At 45.2% G+C, this 19,108-nt stretch overlaps 2 protein-coding genes across 10 annotated transcripts in view; both read right to left on the reverse strand.

The window, feature by feature from the left end:
* The window catches only part of PRDM15 (PR/SET domain 15), a 37,707-nt gene extending 26,215 nt beyond the window's left edge, over positions 1-11,492 (reverse strand). For 7 of the 8 annotated variants that reach the window (XM_050709687.1, XM_050709685.1, XM_050709684.1 and 4 more), the window contains exons 1-6: positions 11,411-11,485; positions 10,132-10,280; positions 8,340-8,385; positions 4,975-5,068; positions 1,919-2,072; positions 819-1,071 (exon numbers count right to left, since the gene is read on the reverse strand). In XM_050709687.1, coding sequence (XP_050565644.1) covers positions 819-1,071; positions 1,919-2,072; positions 4,975-5,068; positions 8,340-8,376 — 538 coding nt within the window. In that variant the 5' untranslated portion in view covers positions 8,377-8,385; positions 10,132-10,280; positions 11,411-11,485. Of the gene's footprint in view, positions 1-818; positions 1,072-1,918; positions 2,073-4,974; positions 5,069-8,339; positions 8,386-10,131; positions 10,281-11,410 lie in introns of all 8 variants that reach the window. The other variant, XM_035546006.2, reaches the window with a different exon arrangement.
* Positions 11,493-12,936: 1,444 nt separating this feature from the next.
* The window catches only part of C2CD2 (C2 calcium dependent domain containing 2), a 40,017-nt gene continuing 33,845 nt past the window's right edge, over positions 12,937-19,108 (reverse strand). For both annotated transcript variants that reach the window (XM_035546024.2, XM_050709698.1), the window contains one exon: positions 12,937-17,425. In XM_035546024.2, coding sequence (XP_035401917.1) covers positions 17,199-17,425 — 227 coding nt within the window. In that variant the 3' untranslated portion in view covers positions 12,937-17,198. The remainder of the gene's footprint in view (positions 17,426-19,108) is intronic.

Here is a 19,108-nt window from a genome sequence, read left to right on the forward strand (position 1 = left end):
CTGATTCAGCATTCAAGACTGTGCTCACCACCAAGATCAGCCATAAAACATGCTATTGGCATTGGCCTCTCCCCAAGACATTTGTCACCCCAAATTATACTCAGCATAGCCATAACAGTGTATAAGGAGTACTCCCAACTCAACAACAGAAAGAAATTGCCCTTGCAATGCTAAAGGATCATGCCCTTTAGCTGTAGAAATGCAAAAGTAGAAGAAAACCGAGGGGGCAGAGGAATAAAAGGCTTCTGGCAGTTCCAATTCGGACTGTAATAAATCTGCTGCCTTTCTTTGCTAGTGCACAAGCAATCATGTGGAATGGCACCTCACATCTGAACTTACTTCTTTCTAGTAGCTTTCACGTGAGACTGCATAAGGTAAAATTAGTTTTTAACTGTGCAACAGTTCTGAGCAAAACCAAAACATTTTCACTACAACTGTTAAAAAAAAAAAAAAAGGCTTCTTTAACAAATCTGCATATACGTTTGGACATACACTGACACCTGAGCCCCTTTACTTTCGTACCCTGAAGTGCTTCTGATGCAACTACCAGTTACTTAGTTAAGAACTATTTATCCAGGTTGTTGAGCCTGAAGAGGCCAAATCATCAACTAGGTCATCCGTTTTCAAAAACTCAGATATACCATGGTGAAGAACCCATGCTTTCTTCGTGTAAGGCAACCATGTACGCAGGTTAGCCTGACTCTAAAGGCTAACATATTCAAGGTCAAGGCCTATCCAATAAACAGCACTGTCAACTACAACTATCAGTCCCTATCAGGACTGGGCCCTTACGAAGGAAAAAAGGCCCCCACACATACCATTGGCAATACTAGAGACCTGCTTCAGCACTGGCTTTTCCATTTTTTTGGCGTAAAAAGCTGCATACCACACTCGCAGCTCAGTTCCTGGTGGGATGTCCCGGGAGGTGGTGAAGTAAATATCATTATCATGCTGGAAGGCAGTTAAATTTTGATGTTCGTGCTCAGTGGCTGGCCGCACCATCATCATCCAGTTGCAATCATCTTCATTTGAGGTGTCAAAGTAAACCAGGGGCCCATCCTTCTGGAACACCTACCAAGCAAATTATACATGCAATAAAACCGTAACTAATAATGCAAAGTTAAGAATTTATACTTTCTGCTTTGTAATGGCTTTTATTCAGCGTACATCAGAGATAAAGCAAGCCTCAACACGTGCATGCATCAGGCATGTATCATGTATCAGTGTCATCTTCAGATGAGTAAGTCTGAGACAGACTACCAGGGGCAGCATGGGAACAAAGAGAACTTCCATCCCCAGAAGTCTTGCTATAGCCACTAGTTTTTCAAAAAATTTGAATTACTGTATATAGGTAAACAGTGTGGAATCCAAACAGCACACTGGGAAACACCCATCAGCCCATGTCACATCTCTAAATCTTTGCTTCTGAGTCATGCATTACTGAATTACATTTTTACTGTGGCATTTCTCCCACCAAAACTTTTCAACAGATAAATAACGCAAATGCAAGACAGACGAAAATACATTTATTCTGCATGTTCCATAAGAATAATGCACATGCCATGACTAAGCAAACAAAATCAAATTGAAGAGAGTTTTTAAAAAAAAAAGAAATGAACTGCCATTGGCATGACACTTCCTATATCATCACGTTTAGGTGACAGACAAGCATTTTTGCTGACAGTATTCTGGCTCTATCTCCTATAAGAACATTAACTCCAAACACGCAGAAGAAGCCTCTCGATCAGTTCTTCTGCATCTTGCCCAGAGAATGCTCGTTTAGGTAGACTGGTATAGGGCATGCCTAAAAGATGTCCCAAATTACCACCACCATTTTTTTTCCGTAGTAGTAGACAGCATAAAATCATCATGGGTAAAACAGACTCGCTTTAATTGCTTTACACATGCCCTATCTTACCTTCAGTGGAAAAACTGATTCTTTTTCAAGCTTGGCAACTCTCTTGGATTCAAATGGGCCAAACTGCGTACGTTTCACTAGCTGCGTCAAAGCAAATACTCCTTCAGTCCCATCTTCCAATTGTCTTATCTCCAAATTAGAAGGCAGAGATGATCTAAGATTGAAGAGAGAATTGAGTTATATATGGGATAAAACTGCAAGAACCCATCGAAGGAAGATGTCAGCATCTATTTCTCCAATCTCTGGAGACAGAAGATAGTTTTCTGTCAAAATACCCTGATTTCTATGAGGATTTACAAACAGAGGAGAAAAACTACCAGCAGTGGAGGAGGGCCAAATCAGCAATTACTTGAGAGTGCTCAAGCAATATAAGTCCAGAGACCCAACAGGGTGCACCTGAGGGTGCAAGGGAGTGGTCCAGTACCACAGTGAAGCTGCTCTGTGTCATCTTTGAAAGAAAGACCCTTGGCATCAGGGGAGGTCCCTGGTGATTAGAGAAAGACAAATGTTGCACTCTTCTTCAAAAAAGAGAAAAAGGAACTACAGGTCAATCAGCCTCGCTTCAGTCCCTAGGAAAATCATGGAGCACGACACTTTGGGAGGTATTCATGGGCACATGACGAGCATGCACTGGTTAAGTGAAATCCACACCTGACAAACCATTTGTCATCCAGGATAAAATGACCTGGTTTATGGATGAAGGAAGAGCAGTGGATGTCACTTCCCTTGACTTTAGCAAGGCTTTCAACACGATCTCTGACCATGTTATTGTATCCAAGTTGGGATGTTATGGTCAAACACCAAATACAGCCTTGATTTTTCAGCTCTGTGCTAGCAAATGAAAACCTAAATATAATCAGACAGGCTACTGACTCGAAGTTGACACTGGCTGATCTGCTTTCCTATCTAGATGAAGAGAAATACAGAACGATTACAATCTTAGTGATAAGCAAATGAACTGAAAAAAACTGCTTTCAGTTTTAGTAACAGAATATGCAATGTTAGAGTCGGTAAAGTTCAGGAGACGTTTCTTAATGCTATTTTTCTAACCATATAGCATTTATTTTATCTTTTCAGCGGGACAGAGGAAAACAACCATCATGTGGTTATGCAACTAGACAGGGTGTTAAGAGATTCATATCCAGTTTGCGGTTAGACTTGCCCTCAACCTCAGACAAATCACTCTCTCACATACTGTTCCCCAGATGTAAAATAAATTACATCTTGTTTCAATTACATTTCTTGTTTCCCTTTCTTATCCTACCGGTTTTCAGCTGTAAACTCTTCAAGAAAATAAATACATTTTTTTGTAACATGGTCATTTTTAAATTCTGCTTTTAAATCCAGCAGCCAACGCTTCCACTAGGGAACACCTATGCACCTGTATGTTCAAAAAGGCTGAAAACCAGCGCACACGCCATAATCACAAGCGTTCACAATTGGAAGATCTGGACACTACTGCAATCCTCCACCATACAAAGAAACAAGAGTATTAAATCACAAGGCAACAACAACAAAAAGCCCAACCATTAAAGGTACAAAATCATAGTTTAACTTGTCACTGAATCCGTTTAGTATAGGTTGGAGTTACTGCACCGCCTAGTTTGTGACCAGTTTTTAGAAAAGCACCTCCATCACCAGTTTCATAGAATCACAGAATCATAGAACAGCCCGAGTTGGAAGGGACCCATAAGGATCATCGAGTCCAACTCCTGGCACCGCACAGGTCTGCCCAAAAATTCAGACCGCGCGACTAAGTGCGCAGTCCAAACTCTTCTTAAACTCCAACAGGCTTGGTGCAGGGACTGCTTCCCTGGGGAGCCTGTTCCAGCGCGTGACAACCCTCTCAGTGAAGAACCTCTTCCTGATGTCTAACCTGAACCTCTCCTGCCGCAGCTTGACACCATTCCTGCGATACCATTCCTTCAGGCATTCCAAAATTACCCTCATGTCCAAAGCAACTCTACTGTCAGGGGTGTTACAACAGTAGCCCCCATGAACACTGGTTGCCTAAGTTCGTTTTTTGAGGATTTTCAGCCACAGGAAGCTGACGTCTATCAGGAACTTACACTGGACTGCTGGACTTCCTGAAGGCTGGGAGATATGGCTACTGCTCCTGCACACATCCAGCAAACATATACCCTGGGACACAAAGAGCATCCTGCCCATGCAGAGAAGGGTCACGGCACATGCGCAGCTGATCCAGCACATCAGATGTTTGTTACAAAATGATCCTGGGAAGACACAGTATGGCTTGCATAGCCAGAACATGTCAGACTTGCTGCCCACTTGCCCATGGTTTCTCCGTGACTTTCCAGGAAATACAGAAGCTTCATAAAGCTCGTGAAGCCCACTGAACTCACTTCCCTTTTTGGGATCTGTGCTGCATCTTCATGATCGTTGTTTCTCCTCCTTAGCAAAAGTCCCACATTTTACACATTAATGTAAATTTTGCCTACAACGCCAGATTTCTTTTCTCTGTAAAGAATACACTACTCGCTGCTGTTTTCTCCTACTACGTTTAGCCTATTTGTTTCTTTTGGCAAGCATGACTGTTTCTGCTGCGCTGTCGTAGGCTTACTGACAGGAGTATTACCCATAATCATTCATACAGGCTCACAATAATGAGAACAACTTGTTTTGCTTCTCAGTGGAGGAATTACAGAGGTTATAGCAAGCAGGAGGATACAACCATTCACAGCACTGGGAAACCCTTCTGTGCTTGTCTGAAGCCTGTATGGTACATCTGAGGAGAGGAACGAGCTGCAGGTACTCGACCAAGACATCACCCCATCTGGCGCTATCTCACTTTTTGCCAGAAACTTAAGCAAAGAAGCCAAGTCCTGATGAGCAGCAAGTTATTGTTTGGCTTCAATTCAGTAGAGCACTTAAGTTTATGCATCGGTTTTTCTAGTTCCCTATCAAGGCTGTGTCCTTTTCATAGACTAGGACTTCACTTCTCAGCTGTCAACGTTAACAACCCAGTAACAAGCAAATACGACTTGAAGAACTAACGTGAGCATTGGTTAGCCAGCAGTGACACAAACGCTCCTTACCTGGCCCTGCTCAACACAAAGGAGTCTTTGACCGTCACCACTGGGCCCAGCTCAGGACACTCTGAATCATGGTACTGCCCACAGTCCTCGCACCCTGCAAGGAAGCAGACAGCAAAGTTCATGGAAAATGCTGTTGTAGTACAGCTGCCTCTTTCAAGAGCCAAATACAAAATCCAGCACAAAGCAAAATACTTATCAAGACAGGGTTTTATTTATATTGATTAAAAGAATACATATAACAGAACACTGAGCTGATAGCTGGCACCTATGTAGGTGAGATAATACACACTATGATCAGTACTATCAGCACACAATTGTTTAAATCCTCTCTCTGGGGGAAATAATTACCTTACATGCACAGGAAATATTTTGCTTAAAGATGGGATTATTCTTCCGATAAAGTGCCACGATGTCTAGCGGCCTGAGAAAATTGCATTACTCCCTTCATTAGAACCCAGGCTTTTAGAAACAGCTTGAATAGCACGGTCGTTTTAGAAATAAGAGACGCGAACCCTGTCCCCTGGCGCCAGCAGCAGAACCTGCGCAAGGCACGGAGGCAGAGCAGGAGCCGAGCACCTGATGCGCTCACACTCCTCAGGCACGGCAGAGGCAGCGTCTGGCAGGGAGTTAGCAGAGCTCGGAGACAGCTTCTGGTGCCTTCCCAAACGAGCCGGCTGACTAAGCAATGCGCCGAGGCTACTCCTTAGCTCACCTTCAGCCCACCTCAATTAACTTCTAGTTTAAGTGTAAATTACTCAGACCTGAATGGCTCCTAAGAAATAACTTCCAGACCGGGATGATGTGAAACTTTGTAAAATAAGCCAACTTAGCAGGATTTCAAACGCACGTACACTGCTTCACTGTGAAAACCAGCTGTCAAACTGCCCTGCCCGGTCAGCTGCTGACGCAGCACAGGAGATGATCACACAGGGGTTATCTTCTAAGCGCTCCCCATTCACAAGGACAAGTCAGGCAACCCCAGCAAGGCTGCAAAGCAGAGGGTGGCTACACTTTGTTTGGGATGAGAACAAGAAAAAAGCAATTTCGTTCCAGGGCATGCTCCCTCTGGTGAAGATAAACTGTACTCCTAACTGGAAACCCCTCCCTCCCAGTTTGTCTCACTGAACTAAGAACTGGATCTCTTCTAAGACGAGGAAAAGGGATCCCAAGCTACACAACACAGCTCCCTGTTGGTTGTGCTGTTTGTTCTTCTTTTTCTCCTGACAAAAAACCACAAGAGCTTAGCAGTGAAAATCCACATACACTTCACAAATGGCAGTGCCAGATCATGCAAGCCCCAAGCCCAGCCACTGCTTCCTGCACAGCTCTCTGTGGTGCCTCCTGGTGAACTAAGTCACAAAACAACCATTTTTTCCCCATCGGTTCATTTTTCAGCAGAAGGAATTTCCCAGCCCAGTTTGCCACACTGGGAGTGGCAGTTTACCATCCCACCATCCCACTCGTATGTGTGGCAAATTCAACTACCTGTAGCTCGCGCTGCACTTCATATACTAATATAATCTGGGTTAAATGTAAATTTCCAACACCAAATAGGGTGGAGGGGCCACAGAGGAATGTGTAAAGGAGACTGCTGAAAAGAACCGGATTATCACCCGCGACGGGTTGTCACCACCAATGTGGACTGGAAGGAACAGCCGGAATGACGGCTTCTTAAACTGGCTTTGCTGCCAAAGGAAAGGAAGCACTTTGTTTGCTCTTCCCCTTATCTTTTGACGACACCGAAGCAGCCTTCACTTCTGCAAAGACAGCCTCTGCACTGCTTCAACGAGCACTGCCCAAAACTACAGGTGGAAATCAGATACGTGTCTCTCGCTGCCTCATGGATGAATGATCAAAGCGGAGGGAACGTGAGACTGACACGGTGTGGCACGTCTCAAAATCCGAGGGATGCCTTGGAGCAGACAACCCCCACGGCTGGTACGCTCGCCGTATGTGACGCCTTCAAGAGATTACGGCCACGGGAGAAATACAAAACTAAGCAAAACAGCATTTTGCCTAAATGCCAAAATACCCTGGGGAGGGCAGGTTCACAAAGTTTTATGAAAAATTTTCCCAAACTCTCCTATGTCTATGAAATACATATTCAGTGGCGTTAACTGTGGGAGTGCACAGTATCATTTACAGCAACTTGCTTTTCCAGACCTTGAGCAGTCCCCAAGTTCCATGGCAAAAACATACAAAGAGCACAAGAAAGCTCAAGAAATTTAGTGACTTCTGCCTCCACCGGAAGATGAAAAAAGGCCATGTGACACCATCAATCTAAAATTAGGGAACGATGTCACATCCCCATCCTTTTTGGCATCTACCAGGGTCTTTTTATGAAAAGGAAGACACCATAATCTCACCACTGATATCTGCAACTCAACAAAAATTCCCACCAAGTCATCATTGTGTTTTAAGGAGCCCCAATAAACATGTTGTAGAGGGAAGAGTTAGCTGCCATACGGTCAATGCACAGCTGTGGAGCCATCAAGAGTGAAAGACTGTGGATTCATATCACCGAAGACATGGGCTCCATCCTGCTCTTCCCGGATCAGATCCACAATACCCAAGTCCCCTCTGCTCACACGTGTATGTGAGCGAACTCTGCATCTTCCAACCCTTTTCCACTGTAGCACCAGATCTTGCACGTCCAGATGGGTGACAAACAGAGGGGTTAGGATGGGAAGCAAGCCTGTAGCTGAGGTCCACCAAGCACAGGCTGCTGCCCGCTGTACCCCTGTGGCACACCAGCCCCTCTTCGTGCTCCGTGCTCTCATCGTCCCAGATCCACGGGCATGGAACCCAGGCTGGCACACGGGGTTACGCAGCAGGAGGAGACCACAAAGCTGAGCTGCGAGCGTGCGAAGCGCCGGCTGAGCCACCGGAGCACAAAACCATAGTGAAGGGCATCAGCAAGACCCGTCAGGTCAAGCAGTGAGCGCATCTCACACTGGGCTCGTCCTGAAAGATTAACCAGCCTGCATCCTCCTGCTGCGGGGACAGACCTTGAGCTGGGGCTACAGGTCAGAGCTCCCCGTGCAAAGCCCTGGCTGCCAAAGCTGGCAGTATAAGCACAGGGCTTAGACTAGTCCCTGGCAAGCCCCGAGCCTTCAACCACACTTATTTCAGCCACGAAGAAGCTGTTCTGCTAAGTCACATCCACAGGGCTCTTCATCTGTTTGCCAACGGAAACAGGAAAATGTGTATGCTTAAAATTAGCAACGTTCTCTCTACTCCCCCATAAGCTGTCTGAGCTTCTTTTACATAAATAAAAACTGAGTCTGTTTTAGTCTTTAATTTCAAACGTTCTGCACAGACAAGTCACATCACAAGAAGTAAATCATCTTCCTTCCAATACTTACAAATAAACATAGTCTCATCACTGCCATCTTCAGCCATTTTTTAAACCTGCCAAAACACAAAAGATGAAGTTAGTTCTGAATGAGTTTTACTTTCACCATATTAGTGAAACATCCCGTTACGGAGTGATGATGCTGACTGACCCAGAGCACACCCAAACACACTCCTGGCTCCTGCAGGGACAGAAAAGGAAAATGCCCCAGTGACTGCTGTGTCGTTACACGTGCTGCTGAAGTCACTAGCAAGAAGCCCAAATGGAGCTTCACGGGCACTTCTCTCTAGGCAATGCCATCTTAAGCAATTCCCCCCCGCCAACCTCCAGCCATTTCTCTGTGTCTCTGCACTCTGTGTTAGAAGCTCTTGTGGAACCTCAGAACAAGCAACACCATATTGCACGGTAGATTAAAAATCATCGGTGAAGGGTTGGATTACTGATTTAATAAACACAACAACCTTAAGAACCTAAACTCTGCAGATACGATCACAGATCTGTTCCAAAGGCAAACGTACAGTTTGGTAACAAGCATCATGAAACAGAAAATCAAATCCCGTCTCTGACACTGGCCTGCCATGAAATGGTAACCCACCAATTTGCTTTCACCTGTAAAATAAGGATAATCCATATTCACTTTTATAAACCAGTTTTGGCAGTATGTATTAAAAACTCTCATAAGCACTATTTATTGCTCCTCGATGTCTAGACAATCTGAATTACTTTTGGCAAGCAGCCTGTGATTATGCATGACTAAGATCACACAAGTGGGCTCTAGAAGACAGTTTTCCCTTTTCAAACCTTGAAATTCTCCTCTTCAAATAAGGAATCTTCCCAATGCCCCAGCAAGAGGCAAAGCAACACGAAGATCCTGACTTAAGTCCAAGAGAGAATGAGGCTGCAGAAACAGCAAGGACATTGGTCAAAAAGAAACAGGCAAGAGTAAGAGCCTGAACCCGTGAGGAGGAGGACAGAGGAGAGGAAACATGACCAAAGACACACCAGGCTGGCAGAGCCCTGTCTGAAAAAAGGCATAGAATTTGCTACTGCGACAACAAAAACCTGTCCAAAGATGAACACAAGCCTGGGCACCCCAGCCTCCCTGCACAGCCCTCCCAAATCCTTCCTCTCGCCAGCAGCACAGCCCCTCCTAACGCCTGCTGCCTTGTAAGGGGCTATCGCTGCCAACGTAGCACCAGCCGTTTATGGCTCCTGGGGATTAAACACACGTAACAACACATTTACACGTTTATACAGAAGTCTGGTGCTGGGCAGAAGCAGCAAATCAGGGAAATTCCCCAAAGCTCTCTTCCCGAAAGCAGTATACGCAATGAAACAGGTAACTAGTACAAAACAAGCCATAGAAAGTGAATCATAGACTGATGGCAAGAATGGTTGTGGTTTGCTTCCTAACCAAGATGCTCCGTGGATGCTCTGCACTATTTCAAGAAGTGTTATGTCCAGTTATTTTTAGACAGTTTGTGTCCTGACAAGACTTTCATCGTAAATACAGCTGAATTAACAAGTACTCTTCTCGGTCAGTGGTTCAGATACACAGGGGACACGGTGCAGCAAGATCAGCAGCACCGCTGTGCAACCTGCTCTTCAAAGGCGTGGGTGCTTTCCTGTGTCACACTTCCCAAACAGCAGATTGATGACATGCAGCGTTACCAGAGCACCAAGGTCAATCTTGCTCTAGCAGCCCTAAGATCAGAACAGCAATAAAGCAGGGGGAGAAATCATAGTGGCATAAATACCGGTCAAGGTGATGGAGAGAAACTGCCAAGGTCCCTCACACGTACCTCACTTCACTGATGAGACTCTATATTTCAGCTATTATCTGCATTAGCTTAATTTTCAGTTTTGTAGCAAGCGCTTTCATTTTCCACAGAGCAAACTTTCTGATTCAGCCTCCATCTTTCCTGCGCTCAGCACAGTGACCTGCTGTGCTCTGAAAAAAACAGGAACGGGCATTAGGTGTCAAAATACAGCCGCGTCTCTTCGTGCAGGTGCAGGAAGAGGACTGACTGCCTTGCACTATTAGTCTTTGCACTGTTATGAGCTCCTGAGGGGTCTTCTTCTCCCTCCTACTTTATTAAAGCGTAAGGAAGGAAGGAAGGACCCCAGAAGTGGGTTTAAGGATCCTGCTTTGCAGACGCGGAACTTCTCACCTGTGGGCTTCAAAACCCTTGGCAAACCTCACAAACCCCGTGGGCTTTTGAGCCTAGTGCCATGATGTCACCTGCTCCGGCTGCTAACCCAGGCGCCACACCACCTCACGCGGCGGCACCGAGCACACACTTCACAGGGTTTATTTTACCTTTCATCTCCTGTTACGTTATAGATTTTTTATTCAGGGCTATTTTTTCTTTATTTTGAAGCATTTCTGTCAGAAAAGTATTCCACGAAGCCACCCGTCCCACTGCACCTAACTACACCGCCTTGCACGGACAACCAGAGCCAGTGAGAACTCCCTTTATTTTTCACGTAAATATGTCACTCTCTATACATTTTTCACATTAAAAAAAAAAAAATATATATATATATTTCCACACAAAGGGGCAGGCATCGCCGGGCGGCCACAACCCAGGTGGAAACGCACCCCGGGGGGCCCTCCCGTGCCCTCAGAGCGGGGCAGAGCGGGCGAGCGCCCCAACGGCCGTAACGGCCGTAACGGCTGCAACGGCCGCCGCCCGTCACGGAGCCCGCGGGGCCGGCGGAGGGCTCCCGCTGGGGCCCGAGCCGCGATCCGGGAGCGGCTCCGCCGGGTTTTGCCTCGGACCCGCGGCGCTCGCCCCCCTCCCTCCCTCCCTCCGCCGCGGCGGCGCGGCCGCTGTAACAAAGAACAGGCGGCGTGGAGGCGGAGGAGGAGGACGGGGAGGAGGGGACGGAGCCGCCGCCGCCGCCGCCGCCGCGCCCGGAGCCCGCCCCCGCCGCCGCCCCGGCCCCGGCCCCGAGCGCCTCCGGGGAGCGGAGGGGGGGGGGGGGAGCGATGAGGAACGGGGGGAGAAACGGGGGGGGAGGGAGTGGAGGGGGTGTCCGCGCGCGGGGTGGGGGGGGGGCGCGGGGCGGCGGCGTTACCTGCCCCGGGAACGGCCCGAGCCGGATCGGATCCGGGCTCCGGGTTCCGATCCGCTCCGGAAACCACGCGACGGCGGAAGACGGCGCGGCCGGGCGCGGGGCACGCTGGGAGGTGTAGTCCTCGCCGTGTCCCCCCCCCCGTTCCTCCCCCCACGGCTGCCGCTGTGGTCGGGGGCCTGTGTGAACGGGATCGATAAATAAATAAATAAATAAATAAATAAAGTGGTTGTCTGAGCGTCAGAGTGCTCGTTTAAGGGGGATAAGCCTGTGCTGCGTAAAAGTGGCCCTGCTTTTGTTCTCTGTGAGGGTGGTGAGGCCCTGGCACAGGCTGCCCAGAGAAGGTGTGGGTGCCCCATCCCTGGAGGTGCTCAAGGCCAGGCTGGATGGGGCTTTGGGCAGCCCGATCTGGTGGGAGGTGTCCCTGCCCATGGCAGGGGGTGGAACCAGGTGGGCTTTAAGGTCCCTTCCAACACAAACCAGTCTGTGGTTGTCGGATCAGGAGTTAACTGCACGTTTCTTAGCCAAAGCAGTGTGGGTTTACAATGCTTGTATGCCTGGACCCTGCAGCTCTAACACGCTTTCTATGTATATTTTTTCAGTATTAGCATCAGGCCGTGAACTTGTGCGTTATACCTGGCTTGATCCTTGGGGTAGAGATGAAAAAAAACAAAGACCCTTTCTATTCACTGTTCAGGAATGATGAACCGGAGGACAGATTGTGGCACCTGCTTTAGCTCGGATGCTTCTTGTCACTTTTGCTAGCATACCCTCATAGCATCACAGAAGTTAAAAATAAATAAATAAAGACCCAAGATTAGAGCAGAAAGGAAAATGAGGAAACTATCAGGAGACCAGTAGGGAATTTCAGCTAAGCGCTTCAAGGATTTGAAATAAACAGGCAGATAGATGTGGGCAGTAACTCTCAGCAAGGCAACATACAATTTCCTTGCAAAAGAAGGTGCAACAGTCACTTTCGGGAGGGACAAAAAAACACCTCTGTAGCTATTTTCATGTGAATGTTTTGTCTTGTTTTCCTCTGGTCTGGTAGGGCTTGGTGGGAGTATTCATTTAGAAGATATTTTTTTTCAGCAAAAAGATTGTAAGAGAACCTTATTCACAGGCAGTGCTCATTTTAGTACTGGTGTCTTTCATACAGGATCTATGCACTAACATCCCTTTTGCCTCCCAATATCTCCCCCAAATTACAAATGGTTTCAGGATAATACAATATCACCGAGAGATGAAATGATGAGTAACCACAGTGATTCCACAATTCCCCCTCCCATTAGATTCCCACCCTGTCCATGTTTTAGATAATTCTCAAGTAACAAGAGAGGGCTACTTGTGTGGCCGGCTGTGCCTGGATTATCAGAAAAAAAACCACTGTGTTGGCACAGAGTAGGTGGAGGAGTCTGCCCCCAGATAAGCAGGTGAACGGTCTGCATTAAACAACAGGTCAAATTCGTGAAGGAGAGTAGAAAACCGCCTATTAAGGTTGGCTGACTAGGTACGTAGGACAGCACACAACCCAGAGACAACTGGCGTTTATTGTATGTACAGCAGTAGTTATTTCTTTAAAAAATCCTCGCGCTTTTTAGTGATGTAATAAATCTGTACATCGTAGGCTTCTTAATTACACCAACTTAATTTTACATACACACACAGAAAAACAACAACAAAAAAATAAAACACCACAGAAGTGACCATCACAGTTGTATGCTATGAAAAAATGTTTTACTCCCCCTGGAATATCAGAGCATAGTACATTATTGGGAAATACAAAGTTACAGGATTGGAAAGACCTCAGATCCCTCCTTCACAGGTACTTCACACCCTGCCAGCACCTTGCATAGTAGCAGTTTGGATATCCTGAGTGAAATGATATTATTCACCCGTGACTTCAAGCAATCCTCCCTGTTATGTAGTTAATCTTGAACTGTTTGTCACCAAGGCTGCAGCTCAGCAACACGCCGAGGCATTTGATAACTTAAAACATGTGAATAAATCCACCTAGGTGCTGTGGAGGTCGGAGCAGGACATCAGCTGTGCCTGCTCACAGGGGGAATGAATGCCTTTGGAGCTCTGCTACGCTTCATTCTGGAGCATAAGTGCTTATCTCAAGCTTCAGCTCTGCAGTTAAAATGTAGCAATAAGCTAAAACAAAAAAATCCAGGTGACTCCCACCTTGTAGAGAGCTCTTGGCCCTTGTAACACCAAGATTTACCAGAGCTAAAAGAGATGTTAAAACAAGAGCAAGGCTCACTTCCCCCATACACATTCAACAGCATTTTATGTAGTCAATTCCACTTTTTCTATGATATTTCATGTATCAAGAACACCAAAACATTACTTGAAATACATAGCCGAGAGCCTTCATTTGAAAAAAACCACTTGGGACTAGCGAGGAGCTGCAGCACCAGAAACAACCCTAAAATTTCACCGATTCTCAGAACTGGTATTGCAGGCAACAAACAGCATGGTCTGAAAAAAGCAGTGCTGGAAACCAAGCCCTCTCGAGAGCCGGGCAGTAACTACGGGTCTGTATGACACAGAGCCCCAGCCAAAGAGCCAGCACGGGAATAAAAATCTAACAAAGTGTAAGAATAAAGCCCAGAATTTATACTTGTACAGTTTTATTACCTCTCCATTAAGCCGAACAAATTTGGCAAAAGTATTTTGCTTTTTAAATGAATATTTTTTTTTCCCTTATGACATCCCTTCTCCTTCCTGCAGCCTCAGTTTCAGAAGTGTTGTGTATAGTTAGGAGTGAAATGGCTGACATTTTCTCCTGGGGTGAACTGGTTGTGAAACACAGTGATTTAGGGATAAAGGAGCCCCTCCTCTTTAAAGAGACTTTTAAAATGATCTTTAAGTGAACTTTAACAAAGTTACCTAGCTTGTATTCACGTGAGATATTAAGCAGCTTTATCACTTTAATTTACAAAGAAATTTTTAATTCTTGTACTACTTGTTCAGTCAAAATTCCCAGAAAAGCCAAGGCAAATCTTGGCTAGGTAGGGATGCAGGTCATCATGTCATAAAAATGAAAAGCTTAAATGTCATAAAGCAAAAGCAAATCACAAACACAGACTAAGAAGGTTCAATTATGGGCAGAAAAATTTATCTTGTTTTTACAAGATGACAAAAATTATTTTTTTTGGAAGAGGTGAGGAACACACGCCAGCCAGATGCAGAGGTCAAACATCAAACCAAACGATGTTTATTTTCCTGAGGAGTGAAGCCAACTGAAAAACAAGATTCCTGTGATTCCCTTTTAACCCCAGATGCCTTGCTTTCCTCATCTTCGTAATTAATTCTCTCTCAATATACGTGAGCCCAAATCTTCACACAGTTTGCAGTATATAATATATATATACACACACACACACATTGCATTTCCCACCATTAAGACACACATTTAGGCAATTACCAAGATTTTCAGAAAGATCAACCAAAAACAAAAAAGCCTCAGGGTGCATCTGTTCTTTGGGGTAAGTAAGATACAAGCAAACCCTTCTGTATTCTGCACGGTATTCAGTGTTATTTCCACCGCATTCTACAGTAAATGATAAAGCTTCTGTAAATTAAATCCCAGTTCAGTAATTTAAACAGACTCCAAGTAGTGTTACATACTCCCTCTACATTCCCAATTCTCCAGCTCTTAGTGTACAAGGTGCTATCCACAGAGCTGTATCGCTTTGGTTTATTCAATTTGGTGGTTAGCCTTCCTCCTTCAGCAAATAAAACCGAGCATTTAAAACATAAGGGGGATTTCATCACCCACCCTGCCCCATTATGCAAAGAGTTCCTAGCAAAGTCAGGGGGAAAAGTGCATGTTGAGGGAACTTAACTTCAGGTTTTTGGATGCTCAGATCGTGGTCTGCTATAGAATGAACGAATCCTAACTTCTGTTTTGTGTTAAATTAACTACAAACGAAAGTGTTCACGCACATTCAAGCAGGACAAACCCGTATTACTAAACTGGGATTTTTAAACACATTACAGCTCCAGGACACTCATGTGTAACAAATATTCAAAACATAGAATATTAAAATGCCTTCAAGTGTTTTCGTAATAAGCAGCATGCTTAAACATACAGCCATTTGATAGTCTGGACTGCTGTACTACAGTGATTTTACTAGGTTACACATAAATGGTATTTTTTAAACAGTAGACTCAGTTAAAAGATTTTGACAATTCATTTCTTCTACTATTTTGTTGGTAAAAAAAAAAAAAGAAAAAGAATCTAGTTTTATCTCTGTAAAAGTATTTACCAAGGAATCTAGAGTCCATCGGAAGTTTTGATACGCGTTTCTGTTCTTCAGTGACTTTTTATTTTTGAAGAATGGTTTAAGTTGAAAGCTGAAATATCTGCCAAAGCCTTGGATGACTTTTAAGGGGCAGGAATGGGAAACCCTGTTGGCAAAGCAGGCACAATCTATCTTCCATTTGTGTCAGCAGTTTTGATGGAATGGATGCTTTTATTGGAGAAAGCGAACAGGCTTGGTCCTTCGTCCTCAGTAGGAATGTATACAACGGAAAACTACAGGTATGCATGAAAGGTGGTACCTGTGAAATACTGCCTTTTACCCTTTTAAATAGCTGAAACAAGAACTATGCCTTTACTTTCACCAGTTTTTCCTTTCAATTTAAAGGAGTTAAAGGAGCCAGCTGCAATATTTAATGAGGGGAAAAAAGTCAGAAAACCAACTGAACACTCACCCCGTGACCACACTGGTAGATCTAGAAACTGAAAGACCGAGGGAATTGTGATCATTATTTTTTTAAAAGCTCTCTTCACAACTGTGTTTTCTAAGATCTCAGTAAGTATTTGGCAAGTAAAACAAGCTGTCTAATGAGAAGTTTATATAGGGTTAAATATGCTCTGTTCGACACTTATTGCTCCTAGCTTTGCATTTGATATGATGGTTTATTTTCTTGTCTAACAAGTACTTGGTAGAAGGAATTAGAGCCCCTAAGATAGGTTTTCGCGTTAGCAGCACAGCTTCTCACACAGGGAAGAAAAGCTACAGAGGAGAAGTCTTAAATGTTTTGCTTGCAAGTAGACTCAAGTAGACTTTTAAAAAAGTTCTGTTTTTTAGAGTATAACTTATGCACAGAACATTAAACAATATGCTAGTATAAGTGTTTGCATAATTTATTGATTTATGGCTAGTATAAAAGGCATCTCTCCACCTACATGGACTGAGCAGTTATAGCAGGCTACAGATATTACAGTAGGCTATCTTAATCAGCATTTTAGTTCTGCTTCTGAAAACTTACCCGTTTCCAAATTACAATACAAACTGGATCTGGGTCTCTCTTTTCCCTTTCAGCCTGACCAGAAACACAAGCTGAGACTTGCGTTGCTACTACTCCATGCTGCAGCAAGGAAGCACAGTGGTATCTTCTCTCTTGATAGTGGTTCAGCCATAGGGCAGGTATGATTTTTCAGTTCTCAGCTCCCCACTAATGTAAACTAGGTGCTCACATGCAGGTCCTCTCCACCTGCACCATTCCCTGTCCTCCCTCATCTTGTACAACACCCCACACAATCCTCCAAAAGCTGTCACGATGCAATTAGTGCTGCTTGTATTTGGAGGAACAACTTGATAACCAGAGAGAAAAGCGTTCTGGAAGAATAAACAAAAAAGACAAGCCTTCTGTTTATTCCTTGACCGCTGCATTAGTGAACATCATGTTATGCAAGTCATCAGCTGCATTCGTATTCTCTAGTACTGCTCTGTAAACAACTGATGTGCAGTACCCCACCAGAGAGCATCCAGTCTTATACACATGGTTCTGCTGAAGCACCGTTCAGTTTGCTCTTGCTTTTGTTCTTGGAAAGCAGCTTCCTGTTAAGAAGACGTGAAAGCGTGCCTCCCTTCTTGCGCGTTTCCTCCGACAGGGGCTGCTGCAGGTAGACAAGATCGTTGTGCGACTGGCTCATTCCCGGGTCCTTCTGATGGTGTCGCCGACGGAAGAAGAGCTTCGCGCTTTTTTTCAAAATCCCACCTGCAGAAGCAAAGAGCAGAGGCACGGGACACTTTAGACAGAACGGGCTGCTTTCCTCTTGGACTACAGCTTTAGCTGTAATTGCAACACTACTAAAAAACAGCCTGGGTCTCAACATTTCCAGTTTGAGCACAACCCTCTTAACAATTCAGTGTTAGAAAGCTAAGAGAGTGGTGCATCTAAGCAATAACATTGATGGTTTGTAACTGATGGGACATAGGAGCACGAGTCCCGCATTGGAACAAGTGATTTTGGGTACTGACAAACGTGAGCAATCGCTGCGCTTTCAACCAGAGGCACACATACGTACGCTACATGCTACTGAATCCACCTTGCCCCACTCTTGACCCAGCTCTCTCCCAGCCAAACACCACGGAGAAATTCAGGCTCTGTGAAGTTATGTATTTCTCTGCTTCTCCTCATTCCATGCAGGTATCATGCAAACTGAATCGCTTAGATTCACGACAGACTGTGGTAGCTCTAGATCTATGCATATACACACGCTCTTACAGCTAGCAGAAAAGTTCAGGAGAGAAGAGCTCACACGCATTGCTGGAGGAGCGCTAAAGAAAAAGTAGTTTTTCCTTCAGTTCTCTCTGAAACGATGCAGTTGAAAAGGAAGGAAAGCTACCGTGCAATCTATCTACGAGCAATCAAGTATTAATCTTCTGATTTCAACTTCTAAAGTCGATCCACGCATCTTGGGCAAGTTGCCTTCCTTACACTGTGTTTCAAGCGTTCTTCTGAAAGCTATGATAGTGTTCAAACATACACATGCACAGCGTTTAGTTTGGGTTGCACACTGGGTTCTCAAATGTCAAACAGGCATATGCAACCTTTCTAGTGCAATAAGAGTACGGCGTATTTCACAGAAAGAATGAAATAGAGAAAGAGGTGTTACTGTCTGCTGTTTCAGCAGTAAAAGGAGCTGAAACGAAAAGATTACCCCGTTATGCACAAAGTGAAGATGGCATTTTAATCTGAAGCGCAGTACACAGTTGGTGCCTGAGCTCAGCACCTGGCAGCCAGCCCGCATACAGCAGACTTGAACAAGCCAGGCTGCACGTATTCTACAAGAGGTCAGCACCATCACCTAGAGTAGCCATCATCAAGCGCTTGCTGTTTGAAAATCCTGTTAGAAATAACAATTCACCTCAAATAGATTGAAGATAGTATTACATCTGCTTCCAATAGATTCAGAAATTTGCCCAAATCCCTTCTTGCGGTAAATTAGTCCAGGTTCCTTTATTTTGTAGTACTCCTCCTCTTGATCCCATGTCAAACCTGCTATGCAGCCAAGGCAATTGCAGCTATCGTCTCACCAGGGCTTCGTGCTGGCAACACCAGACACCAGTAGTCTTCTCTCTTTGCAAGCCCTGGCTGTTTCTGTAGCCAGCATTGTGCCAAATTCCACCTTCCCTTTCCATGTGCATGCCTGATGTGTAAGGCAGCTCAGCTGGCAGGGATGCTACCAGCGGCACTCAGCACGATGTCAGCACATCAGCCCAGCATTAACACGGTGGTCGTTTTGTGCAGAACTGGGCACTGTCGTTGCCCCAGTGGCACAAGCCAATTTGAACGAAGGAGGACCCAGGTAGCAAGCCAACACAGGGGGTTTCTGGCAGTCAGGCAGGATACGTGAGGACAGTCTCTTCCCTGGCAGCTTCCGCAGCCCCTACCATA

Source organism: Cygnus atratus, chromosome 1, assembly GCF_013377495.2.
Source record: "Cygnus atratus isolate AKBS03 ecotype Queensland, Australia chromosome 1, CAtr_DNAZoo_HiC_assembly, whole genome shotgun sequence".
Lineage (NCBI taxonomy): Eukaryota > Metazoa > Chordata > Aves > Anseriformes > Anatidae > Cygnus > Cygnus atratus.